We start from the raw sequence: 12,606 nt of genomic DNA on the forward strand, positions 1-12,606 counted from the left end.
AAGAATGAAGCCAACCGGAGGAAGGTAGAGACAAGTGATGGTGTGATGGGTAATTTTATGTCAACTTGGCTTGGCCGTAGTACCCCGATATTTGGTCAAACACATCTGGATGCTGCTGTGAAGGTATTTTTTAGATGAAATTAACCTTTAATTTAGTAGACTTTGAGTAAAGAAGATTATCCTCCATAATGTGGGTGGGCCTCATTCAGTCAGTTGAAGGCCATAATAAAGAAAAGACTAATGTCCCCTGAGAAAGAGGGGGACAGATGAACTTCAGACTCAAGCTGCAACATCGACTCTTCACTAGGTCTCCAGCCTGCTGGCCTGCCCTGCAGATTTTGGACCTACCAAGCCCCGTAATCATGTGAGCCAATTCCTTAAAATCTCTCTCTCTCTCCCCCTGACAATCACAGATGGCCAGAACAGATTCCTGATGTCATTGTTTTAACACCTGGATCCAGCCAGACCTGACATCAAATACTCCTGGATTTTCCACTTAAGTGGTCATCTTGAATTGGGTTTCTGTCACTTACAACCCAAAAGGCCCATCTCAGGAGGGAGCAGGAACTCACACTGACTGAGCTCTGGTTCCATGCCAGGCCCATTGCTCCCCTTTGACAGTTGACGTGGGCCTTAAAGGATGCATAGACGTTCCCATGGACATGAGGAGGATGGGGTAGAGTGAACATGTGCAAAGACACAGGGAAGGGATGGAGTGCAGTAAGCTCAGGAAACCAACAAGTTCAATGTGGCGGACGTGAAAGAAGCGATGGGCAAGAGACTGGCCTGGAGAAGTTGTCAGGGCCCAGGCGGTACAGGATTTGAACGCCAGGCTGGGGAGTTTGGACTTTGTCCCAAGGCCAGCAAGGGAGGCGTTGGAGGGTGTTAAGCAGAGCAGTTATGTGACCTGACTCAGGCTTTTGTTGGTTCACTCTGCAGTGTGAGGCACACAGGATGCAGAGATAACAGAAGCAGAGAGGAATTATTTTATGGCTGGAGTTTTTCCTGGTGCTCCTGAAATCACGTTCTATGCATCATTTCCCTCGCATCTCCTCGAAACAGTAAAGCGCAGTGGTTAGTGACGTGGACTCCCAGAGCCACCCTGCCTGAGTCTACATCTTGTCTCTGCCACTATCTACTTAACCTCAGGAGTGTCACTTAAGTCTTAGTGCCTCAGTTTCCTTAGTGAAATAGCATCATTATCCACCTCTTACTAATGTCTTATAATAATTGTCACTGCATGTTTAGGGCTCAGCACAGTGTTTGGCATGTAGTAAACACCTAGTAGTTAATAGCACTCTTACCTTATTAAGGCCAGTGGGCGGCCTCCTGGGCTGCAAACCCCAAGCCTCAGGAGGCCAGCAGCAGCAGGCCTCGGCTCTCTGCCCTTTCCCTGTGCCAGCCCCACCTGCTTTTCCCAGGGGCTGCGTCTGCCCCTCCAGTTCTCACAGAGGCATGGCCAGCCCAGGCCCCAGGGAGCTGGGAAGGGTCACTGAAGGGACAGGAGGAGAAAAGGGCTTTCAGCTCTGGAAAGATACTTCTCCAAAACTTAGGCTTGGGAATTAGGCTGGAATCGGATGAAAACCAGCTTCCCAGCCCTGCACAAGCCCAAAGAGGGTGTCCTGGAAGCACAGAGGCTGTAAACTCAGCCCTTTCACTCCAACTTCCAGATGTAGAGGTGAGAGGCTCAAAGCAGGCTCAACCCCAGGGATTGGCTCTGGGAAACAACTTCAATGAGATGGATAAAATGCTAAAAGTTCAGAGTCAAGGGGCATCCTTGAATTCCCAGCCTTTTTCGTTGTTGTTTTTTTTTGTTTGTTTTTGGTTTTTTTCCCCACCACTGTGTAGTGCAGTAGAAATGGCAACTCTGCCACCAACTTAGGGGGACTCTGGACAAGTCACTTCCTGTTTGGCCTCAATTTTCCTGAATTTCCAATAACGGGTTGGAATCAAAGGTGGCAAATAGGGTTCTTCTTGTGGGCCAGACTTCATCAGTTTTAATGGCTGCCTGGTTGGCTGGTTAGAGAGAGTGCTCGGATTGAAGGAGAGATGTCTGCCATGTGTGTGGAAGGCAATGGATGGTGTGTGGGCCGTCCTCGGCCTGGATGGGTTTTTAGTCCTGAGTACTCAGTCTTAGCCTGAGGTGGATTCCCATGTCTGGCCCAATCCCCCAGGTGGACTCTGGCCCAGCAGTGCCCCTCACGGCCCTCACAGAAGGCCAGGTACTGCTGTAGGCCCCACCTCTATACACATTCTCTGGACCTTTCCACTTAAATGGTTAATGCCAATGTCTGCTGGGTACTTTGGGTTCAACATGAGAATTGGTTTCCTTGATGATAGTGAGAGAGTCAGGCCTCATAGAAAAGGAGGCTGAAGGCCATAGTAGTCCCTGCATCCTGCCAGCCCTAGGTGACCTAATGGCTCAGGACTTATGTCACCCATGTCCCCAGCCTCTCTTTATTCCCTCTTCCTGCCCCGCCCAGTAGCACACTTTCCTGGCTTTTCTCTAACCAGGAGCTCAAAGCCCTCTTTTTTGTCCCACTCATCAAGTCTTGACAAGCACTGATAAACTCATTGACTCTGAGGTGCCAATAACTAAGAATAGCTGGAGATGAATTTCAAACGGTAAGATTCCAGGCATCAACGAGTCGAAGGCCTCAGCAGCAGTATTAGTAGGTCACATGGAGAGGTAACCATTACTGAACAGCAGGACGTTAGCTGTTCAATTGTGGGAAGAACTGTCCTGCCAACAGCCTAAAAACGGAGACATTCCAGTGAGGGTTGCCCTGCCCCATACAGCATAGAGTGGAGGAGGGTATGGCTCCTGAGCCGGAGCACCTGGGTTTTGAATACCAGCTCCACTACTTCCTTACTGTGTGACCTAGTGAAAGTCCCTTCACCTCTTTCTACCTCAGTCTTCTCTTCAGAAAATGGGGTTGGTGATAAGAGCAGTCCCTACCTTGTAGAGTTATTGAGGGAAGTAGGTGAGCTTAGCATAGAACAGTACCTGGTGTATAGCCGATGCTATCTAAGTGTTGGCTGTTATCACCGGGCTCCTTGCAGGGGCCATGGACCAATCCCAGTCACTGCAGTTTGAGATGGCAGGGTCCAGCCCAGGGCTGGCACATAGGAGGTGTCAGCAAATGTGAGACCCCTCCTTTGACCTTCACTTTGGAATTGTCTCCAGAGCCAGGTTAGGAGCCAGATGAGAAAACACAGACTTCCTCAGCACGGCTGCGAGCCAGCTATTTGTAGGTCATTGTGGCTTTGTCTCTACTGAGATCAGAAAGTCCAACAGTTTCTCCCTCTCCCCTTCTTACTCTCTCTGCCCCTCCCATTGATCATACTTGCTGCCCACAGTCCCTGTTGCCTCAGCAGCCATGTCTGGTGGGATGTGTCCCCACCTCCCCAGCCACAGCTGACTGGACCTGGGATTGGCCCCTTCCCCCAGGACCACCCACTCAGGTGAGTTGGTCCAATCAGATTCTGCCTCTGGAATTGGGAAATGGTGGTGGAGCTACAGCTGAAAGGTCATTTAGAATTAGGTAGATTGTGATGGCTATGTTTAAGGTGAGCTCTGAGGATGCTGGTGGCAGAGATAGGAGCCTAAACAGAGAGAGCTGCTCCTCTGAGACACCTTAAATCAGAGTCACCTTCCACTTCCACTTCTCAGGAGGCCTGGGAACCCCATCTCCTCATCTTGGATCCCCATGAGATACCTATACCGACAGACCCCACTCTCTTCCTTGCAGCCAGCCTGAGAGCATCCCTGGGCCCTGTAACCAGGAAGGCTTTGACTTACTCCCTGCCAGCCCCTTGGAGTTACACTCTCCTGCCTCAAGCCCTTGCCTCCTTCCATGAGGTTTTTCTGGATGTAATTTCATGGATGGAGTGGACCTCCTGCAGCTCCCTTGCTTACATCCTATCTTGGTGACCTCAGGAAAAACAGCTGTAACCGTGCTGTGAGAGAAACTGGGGCACCTCACACCCTGAGGTGACCCTCTGGGGCTCCAGCTGTCAGCTGCACTTTCTGAAACTGAGTAAAGTCCCTGCCACACGGACTTCATTTTTTGCTTCATGTCCTTCTGCTGAGAAGACACTGAATAGCCCAGCCTGTCTCCCGCTGCCCTAGCCCGCTGCTCCAAGGCAGCCCCTGGCTGTTTGATCACGTCCTTCATGTCAGTCCCAGATCCCAGCACTGGGATCTGTTTCTCACTCTTGAATAGGGGCCAAAACTTCACGATTTTGAATTTGGCAGCCTTGAATCTGCTGCCCAAATCCACACTCACTCCCATAAGCTGGAAAAAAAGTCTGTTTATTTTATTAATGAGTTCAGAGTAAGATTGTGGCATCAATCTTAGCAGCAATGAGAGCAGGAGAGAGAGGAGAGGGATGGAGAGGGATAGACCCAAGAGTCAGGTCCTAGCAGAGTTCAAGGGAGAAGGCTCCCAGATTCACAAAGCCAGAGGAATGACAGGAGAGTCTAGATCGCAGGGGCCTCTTCAGAATGGCTAGCTGCTCCCTCCCTCCATGCTGGCCTTCAGAGGGGTGGCCCTACTTCAGGGCCAGAGGGAGTCTGCAATCCCTGGGTGCTGGCTGTGGGTTTCCAGGGTGCCTGCAGGCTGCGGTGGCTCAGCTGGCTCCAGGCATGGTGTCCAGGAGGGTGGGTCCGGAGCTCACGGGCTTCTCCGGGTGGGTTTGGTTTCTCCTCTGAACTTCAGAAGAAGGTCCTGTGGAGAAGCGGAACAAAGCAGGAGGGTGCAGGTCTTGTGGGTGCGCACCTTGCGCCGAGGGCAAGGCTGACGAAAGGGGGCACACCCTGCCCCTTGGAGGCACAAGGCCTTGCCGACCTCTGGATCCCCTCTTGGTGCAGGCCCCAAGCAGCTACACCCCAGCCATAGCCACGGCACACAGGAGGCCAGGGAGGGCGCAGAAGGGACACCTGGGATGAGGTAGGAGGGGACCAGAGGCAAAGGCACTGAGGTCCCTCACAGATCAGATGACAAGTGACAGAAAACAAAGGGCCACTGAGGCCATCCCAGAAGCCACGGCCACAGTTGAGGCCAACCGTCCTGGGAGCATGAGGCCCTAATATTTTGAGAAACTTGCAACAGAAAAGTCAACAAGTCCAGGCTTGGGTCTGCCCCCGATGCTGCCAGCTCTGGGCTTTAGGCCACACCAAACCCCAGTTTCACGGCCACCTACCAGCTCTGTCCACGGGCACAGCCCTGTCACAGGGCAGGAAATACATCCCAAAGCTGGGCTCCACTGTGTCCCACAGGTAGAGTCCAGAGTCAAGGGAGAGAGAAGGCACAGAGGACAGTTTGGTCTGAGTAGGGCTCAGCCACAGCAGGTCACAACAGGTCATGGACAACTCTGACAGGCCAACCCTGGTTCTTTGGACCAGCTTTAATTGCCTCTTAATTGCCCTGGCTCTGGCCAAGCATGGCGGCTTTGTGGAGGTCCCAGAGGGTGGGGCTGACAGGGAAGGGGCATCCCAGGCTGTGCTTCCTTTGGGTTCTCCCAGCCCATCGTGCCTGGTTTGAGGCACCGCCTGTGCCCAACCGAGAATGGCGCTCACTGCTCTATCCTGCTCATTGGGGTGCTATGTGGGACCCAGGGCAGATCCCAAGGGCTGTGGTGAGTCAGGACACCCAGGTCCCAAGCATGCCGCACACTGAGCTCTGCTTGGCTTCCCTGAGCGGGAGGGCCTTTGAGTCCAAAAGAATTCCAGCGTCACCAACAGCAGGCCCAGGTGGTACTTCAGGGATGGCGAATCCCCAGACACCAGTCCCAAGAACCTGCCGACAGCACGGGCAGCAGACAGCCACGACGTGCAGCGTGGACAGACGGGGCCCTGCAGCCCGCCTGCCTATTCATCACGGGGGTTGCCAGGCTCCAGCTGCAGGAGGAACCCGTGTCTAAGCATGGGAGCATTGTCTCCAAGGAGCTTTCAGACCGGCTAGGGGCTTTCGGCTGCAGAGGAGGGAAGAGAAGAGCTACATACGCAGAGCGGAGCAGGAAACACAAAACAGGGCTTGGTTATTCCAGGCAGAGCTCCACCGGCCCTCTCCCTTCACTTGGCTCCTGCCTCAGGTCCGGCCTAGGCCCTGGGTTCCAGAATTAGTTGCTACAAGACCTTGATTTCTCTAAGATGTACACAGGACTCAGCCTCTGCTGGGAGGGGGAGTGGGTAGGCACCGTCATGACAGGGGAGCACAGGGGTTGGGAGGTGATATGATGAAGTGAGGGTGGGGGACAGTAAGAGGCACACACAGAGGCACAGAGAGAGACAGGGGCAGAGACGGAAAGACAGAGAGAGAGAAAATGGATGCAGGGTGGCAAAGATGGAGAAGCAGGGACTCAGAGCCAGGGGTGGAGAGAGGCAAGAAAACGAGAGGTAAGAGAAGAGGGAGAGAGATGAAGGGAAGAAGGATGCAGGGGAGAGGGATGGATGGGAGAGAGATTGATAGGAAGGAAGGGGGAGCAGGAGGGAGGGGAAGGACACAGAGAGAGAGAGAGAGAGAGAATGAGATAGAGAGACCCACACAGATACAGAGACAGGAAAGAAACAGACATAGGGAGAGACAGACCATACAGGGAATTGCAGAGAAAGACAGAGACTGGGCCAAGGAAAGCCTGCAGTATGGGACCAAAGCCTATGGTCCTGGCTGCACGAAGGAAAGCAGCTATGTAGCAGGAAGACCCTCCAGAGAGCAAAAGACACAGAAGTCTTTAAACTAGCTGGTGACGGGGCAGGAGATGAAGTTCTGAGTGGGGAATCAGAAATCTGAGGCTTTGTCCCAGCTTCACTGTTTACTTGGCCTGAGACCTTGAATCTCTCTGGGCTCCAGTTTTCCACATGGAAAGAAGCATCCGGACAAGACCGACTTGGAGGCGGCTCTGGCAATGCTTGAGGACAGTGACTTAGTTCTAGGCTTGCTCTCGCCTGGGAGCTTTCCAGGATCAATTACTACTAGACTTCGTGTGCTTGCGCCATTCCGTTAGGCTGGATGAGGACTGGGGCTGGGCTGGGGGAAAGTGGCCAAGATCCCAGAGGAGGAGGAGGGAGAGGAGGTAGGGGGCCAGGCACCTGCACACACTTACAGCTCATCGTCATACTCCTTGGGGGGACAGACGGCAACGACAAGGTCGATCCAGTCCTGTGGGGAGAAGCCATGTGACTCTGAGGCATGCCCAGCGGTCAGTGGCATGTCCGCCCCTGACACTCCATTCCCATGCCTGGGCACCATGGCCCAGGATCACCATGGCCCATGGGGCCTTCTTCCCATGGGGGGGGGTGGGCCCATGTGGGGCTGGAGGTCCTCCTGGTGGGGAAGGACCTCACTGTGCAATCCCATGGTCTGGGGAAGCTTCCAGACTCTGAGGTTTCAGAACCATAGAAGCCAGGGTTGCCAGGTCCTTGAATGACACCAAGTTCCCAAATGCTGATCTGCAGACCCTGGCCAGGCATCAACCTCAGAATCACTTGGGGAATTCCTTAAAATTCTAGATTCATGGACTTGGTGCCTGGAAATCTGAGGTTAGGTCCTGGGAAACGGCATTTTTAACGAAGTCCCTAGGTCATTCTGATGCACAGCCAATTGGGGGATTTCAGGCCTAGCTTTCTGCTCCTAACATTTGAATCCCCTCAATGGCATCACTGCCATCCTTAGCTTATCCATCATTGTGCATCCTTGGCTTGGGTGTATCCAATAAAAATTTTGTGAAATATCACTAGGCCCCTCTACCATGCAATAGCTCCTAATATTGAACGGAAATCTCTCCTCAGGACCTCCCTCCATCCACTCCAATTCTGCCCTCAAGATCACAGAAAACTTTCGCTCCCTCTACCCTAATGTAGCACTTGAGATAGTTAAAGACAGTCATCATGTTACCCGTGAGTCTTCTCTTCTCCACATCCCTTCATGTGGGTCCCAGGCCCATCCGGTCAGCATCCTCGGCACTGAACTTAATACCTCAGACTCGGCTGCCTGCACACAGTTGCACAGGTTGTGCATTGCACAACATGGGCAAGCACCATTCACACTGTAGTCTGTAGGAGGGCACCCCCTCGGATTGTGCAGTGCACAGCCTGGGAGACCTTATGTGGTGGCCCTGACCCAGGTGGGCGTCTAATGAGCCAGAGCAAACTACCACCAGCCCCTCCTCCATTCTGGGCCCTCTACTTCTGTTAATGCTTTCAAGCACTCTCTTGATTCCTGTTTGGTGTGTACTTAGAGAAGACCTTAAGAGTTTTTCTTGGGTGGGTTGCCACATCTGGTCTTCTGGAGTCTATCTGTGCCACTTGTTTTTTGGATTCAAGGTTGGAAACTGACTTTCTGAATTCTATCTTGTCAGATTAAGACCACTGGCTGGATAGGGTATGTGAGTGTCACCCAAGAGTTACCTGGACCTTGGATATCGGCCCTGGGATGGGGCACCCTGACTGTAAGGCCTGGTTGCAGAGGCCAGGGTTTGAGGCAGGCAGGCGAGGGAGGGATAAAGGGAGGGGATTGTTCTTACCCCCTGATTCCAGGCCTTCTGCAGGGCAGCCTCAGCCTCAGCCAGGGTGTAGTCCGTCACGATCTTGCCATTGATGGCCATGACCTCATCCCCTTTCACAATGCCACCTGCAGGAAGATAAGGCTGACTGACCAACTGGGCTGTATACAGAAAATGGGGAGTGACTGTAGGGCTGCAGAAGGGGCCTGACTTGGATTCTGAAAGCTCATATGGGCTCAGAAAGCACAAGGGGAAACAATCGACCAGGCTGCTCAAAGGGCACTTCCTTCCCACCTCATCCACACACCCTCACTCCAGCTCAGTAGAATCGGGACACCAGTGATGAATTATTGCCACCCCAGCTTTTGTATGGGCCTCTGATTGCAGAGGGAAGCAGACCTGCATTTCCAGGGAGGTTACCAGAAACACAAGCTAGTTCTATGAGCCGTCCCTCTCTGTGCTCTAGCCGTGCTGGTCGGCTTTAGGTCCCTGAGCAGACTGAGCTCGTTCCTGCCTCAGAGCTTTCACATGCTGTCCCATCTGGTGCACCTGCCCTCGCTCTTTCCCTCTTCTTCCAAGTCTGAGATAAAACTCTGAGAGGTCTTCTCTGACTGCCCACTCAATCTCAAGACCTTTCCTATTATTCTATTAAAGTATCCCGGTTTTTTTCTGCACAGCATTTTTCACAATTTGTAACCATATATCTATTTATTGACTGGTGGTCCCTCCTACCAGACTGTCATCTCCATAAGGGCAGGGATTGTCTTTTTAATTCACCACTATATCTCCAGCACTTAACAAAATACCTAGCACAAAATAGGAATTCAATAGATATTTCTTGAATAAATGAGTGATGAGTGATGTTGAAGGTGCTCCTGGATAAGCGGACCTGTGATCTAATAAGTAGTTTGAGAAAAGCTGCCGTTATAAGCTTAAACAGAGCTACTCACTGCAGGACTTTTTCAGAACCTTGAATATGCTAATATGCCTTGTGGCTCTCCGAGAAGTAGATCTAACACACATCTTCAACTTCAGAACCCTTTCTTCTTCTTTTTTTTTTTTTGGAGCAATTTCTCCCAGTTCTGGTGTCCACAGAACGTTCTGTGCTATGCTGAAATAGTTTACTCAGGAGCCTTGCAGGCATGAAGGTCCACAGGATTATGATGTGTGTTGCTGAAGATGGTGGCTAGGGTGGCTTAAAACACATGTGCTCCTGGAGAACTTTCACCAGCTGCTTGCATGTCCAAAGTAGTGTGGAACCGAACTGTAGACAGCAGTTTCCTCTGGACAGTGGGCCTGGGGGGAGGCAGCTTCCGCATTTTCACTTTGTACAAACCCAAGATGCAGCCTCAGGGCCAAAAAGGCAGTGGTTGAGCTGGGGCTTTGTAAGGTGGGGAGGGCCCGGGAAGCCACCCGTCCATCCTGGTCCTCTTTCCCTGCTAGACATGGCAGACTGGTGGGGCCAGCATCAGCCCTTCCCTCAGCTGGCACAGGAAATGAGGACAGAGGTGGAGCGCATTGGCCAGGTGGGCAGCGGTGGGCCATGGCAGCTGCCTAGCTGAGCAGTCCCCCCTTCTATGGCGGAAATGAAGGCTCAAGTGTGGCTGTGAGGGGCCGAGGTCACCAAGGCCCCAGGTGGCAGAGCTGGACTCGCCCTAGCAACCCACAGAAGCCTAGTTGCCAGTGTGCCCAGGTGACTGGCATCACTCCACCTCCTGCCTCAGGCCCACACCCACCCTCCATTCTACCACCTTGGCTTGTGGGAGAGACTCCAGCCTAGCGCTGCAGAGAAGGGATCTGACTCTGGGATTCCCTGCTCTGGCCTGCAAAGGTGAGGGGCTCCTCCTTCAAGGGCACCTATTCCTCCACAAAGGACTCAGGAGTACTGGAAAGCTACCCAGACTTGGAAGAAGAAATCACTAACGGTGGAGTTCCAGACACTGTCAGGTGAATGGGTTGATCGTTTGAGGCACAAGTCTGTGCTGGGTCCACAAAGGCTTCACTCATCAGCAGGGGTGTTTTTGTTGGTAAGGGGATCAAGGCCAAGCAAGAAGATCATGCCACAGGAGAGACACAGGGTGGGAGGGGGCAGGGCTGCAGAAGGTCCCAAGCAGGGGTGGCACTTGTGCTGGGCAGTAAAGCGAATGACCAAACTGCTTGGGTTCAAGCCCTGCCTCCATCCCTTACTGGCTGTGGGTCCTGAACAAGTATTATACTTAACCTTTCTGTGCCTCAGTTTCCTAAGATGGGAAATGAGAGTACTAACGGTATCTATTGTAAGAATTAAATGAGTTAATACACATGATTACTCAGACACAGGTTATGTGCAGGTACTTAGAATAACATCTGGCACGAGGTTAGTTCTTGACAGATGTTGGCTCTTATCATTATGAAAAGGACGGGTAACGTTTTGATGGTTTCTCTCTTGCCTTTACTTGTGCTGTCCTCTCTGCCTGGAAAGCCCTTTCCCTCCTTTGCAAGGCTAGCATCAACTTATCTTTAAAGGCTCAGCTCAGTATCACCCTTGTAGGGAGCCCTCCCAGCAGCCCTCTTTCCCTTGATAGGTTAGGGTCCTCAGAGTTCCCACAGCATCCCTCCACCCTCCTAGTCCTCTGCCAGCCCACAGCAGACCACACTGTTATTGTCAGCACCTGGCAATTCTGAGGATGTTTTCACCACTAGATGGGGAGCCCCCGAGGGCAAAGTGGTGTCTGGTTTGCCGTATGCCTGCAGATCCTGGCATTGTCATATACCTGCAGGTAACATGTGGGACTGATGCATGAGTGGGCGGACCCAGGTGGGAGGGCATTCCTGAGAATGGTCAGCCCACTCCCAGAAGGCTGCTGTTTGCTTTCTTGGAGGGTCCTGTATAACCATAGCACCATCCCCAAACGGGGGCATGGCTGGTCCCCACTCACCATGCCGCTCAGCGGCTCCGCCCTCGTAAACAGCAGAGACGACCACCTTCCCGATCGGGGAGTCCACACCGCCTTCCAGGGCCAGGTCTAAGGCTCCCTCCTGGTGAGAAGAAAACAGGCCTTTGGAGCCAAGCAGACAACAGGTTGTGGGCACCTGGGCGCCCAGGAGCCTCTTGTTGGGGCCACAGACAGGGCGGGAGAAGCCATGGGGCAATGGCAGTGCCGTCAGGGAGGAAATGGGGCATGGATGCCAAGCGGGGCCTGGGGGTGTGGTCTTACAATAGCAAGGGGTGTTCCCAAGGGGAAAGAGGAGAGTGGGAATCTGAGGGGTCCCCCAGGAGTCACCTTGAAAGTAGGAGAAACAAGGGACCAAGATGGGAGGGGGCAGGGACAAAGAAGCGTGGTCCCCGTCTGACCTCCATGTGCCCGGGTACCTTCTTAATGCGCAGGAGCCGGACATCCTTTCCTACGATCTGCTCCGGGGTGAACTAGAGGGAAAAGACAGTGGGGATGAAGGATGCCTGCCTGAAGGATGCAGGTGGGGGCAGGGGTGGAAGGGAAAGCCAGGCATATTGGGCCCCACAGAACACATGGTCAAGGGGACCTTGCACAGCCTCATCCCCATCAGTCTTCAGCTGGAGGTCCCAGGCCCCATGGGGCCCCATGGACACGCACACACAGAGATCGTTTTTCCCTGGGATTACTGTGAGGGCTGGGCGAGAGCACGCCTTGTAAAAACACAGCACGGTGTCTGGTATGTAGTTAGTGCTCAGCAAGTGTCACTGTTGCTGTAAACCACACACACACACACACACACACACACACACACAGAGTTCACAATGGAATGCTGTTTGAAAGGAGCCTACACAGGGAAGAGCAGCTGGGGCCTCCCTGGGGCTGTTCACACGCCCTGCCTCGTCCCCAGGGCCCTCAGAACCCACAGTGCACCCGCACCAAACACACCGTAATCCCCCACCCCCCACTCCTGGGGTTACTCCCCAGGGGAGGAGAGCTATCTCTCACCATGGAGTAGGGGTCAAAGCCTTCCTCGTATTTCCGGAAATCCTGGAAGCAAAGGGAGGGTGTTAGGGCTTCAGAGCAGAGGCCCTTGAGAGTCACTGCAGGAAAGAAGCTTAGGGCGGAGGAAGATGGTGAATGGCTAGGAGGTAGGGGAGAGAGTGGT

The 12,606-nt window shown here is 53.1% G+C and overlaps 1 protein-coding gene across 4 annotated transcripts in view; it reads right to left on the reverse strand.

The window, feature by feature from the left end:
- Nucleotides 1-4,375: 4,375 nt before the first annotated feature.
- Nucleotides 4,376-12,606, reverse strand: part of USH1C (USH1 protein network component harmonin) — a gene marked incomplete at its 3' end in the record, with an annotated part of 52,292 nt that continues 44,061 nt past the window's right edge. For 2 of the 4 annotated variants that reach the window (XM_082660680.1, XM_082660677.1), the window contains 5 exons: nucleotides 12,447-12,488; nucleotides 11,858-11,911; nucleotides 11,424-11,523; nucleotides 8,527-8,633; nucleotides 7,104-7,163 (listed from right to left, as the gene is read on the reverse strand). In XM_082660680.1, the coding sequence (XP_082516806.1) occupies nucleotides 7,104-7,163; nucleotides 8,527-8,633; nucleotides 11,424-11,523; nucleotides 11,858-11,911; nucleotides 12,447-12,488 (363 nt within the window). Of the gene's footprint in view, nucleotides 4,731-5,962; nucleotides 6,000-7,103; nucleotides 7,164-8,526; nucleotides 8,634-11,423; nucleotides 11,524-11,857; nucleotides 11,912-12,446; nucleotides 12,489-12,606 lie in introns of those variants that run through there. The other 2 variants (XM_082660679.1, XM_082660678.1) reach the window with 2 other exon arrangements.

The sequence above is a fragment of the Grampus griseus genome (assembly GCF_964374135.1).
Source record: "Grampus griseus genome assembly, chromosome: 8".
Lineage (NCBI taxonomy): Eukaryota > Metazoa > Chordata > Mammalia > Artiodactyla > Delphinidae > Grampus > Grampus griseus.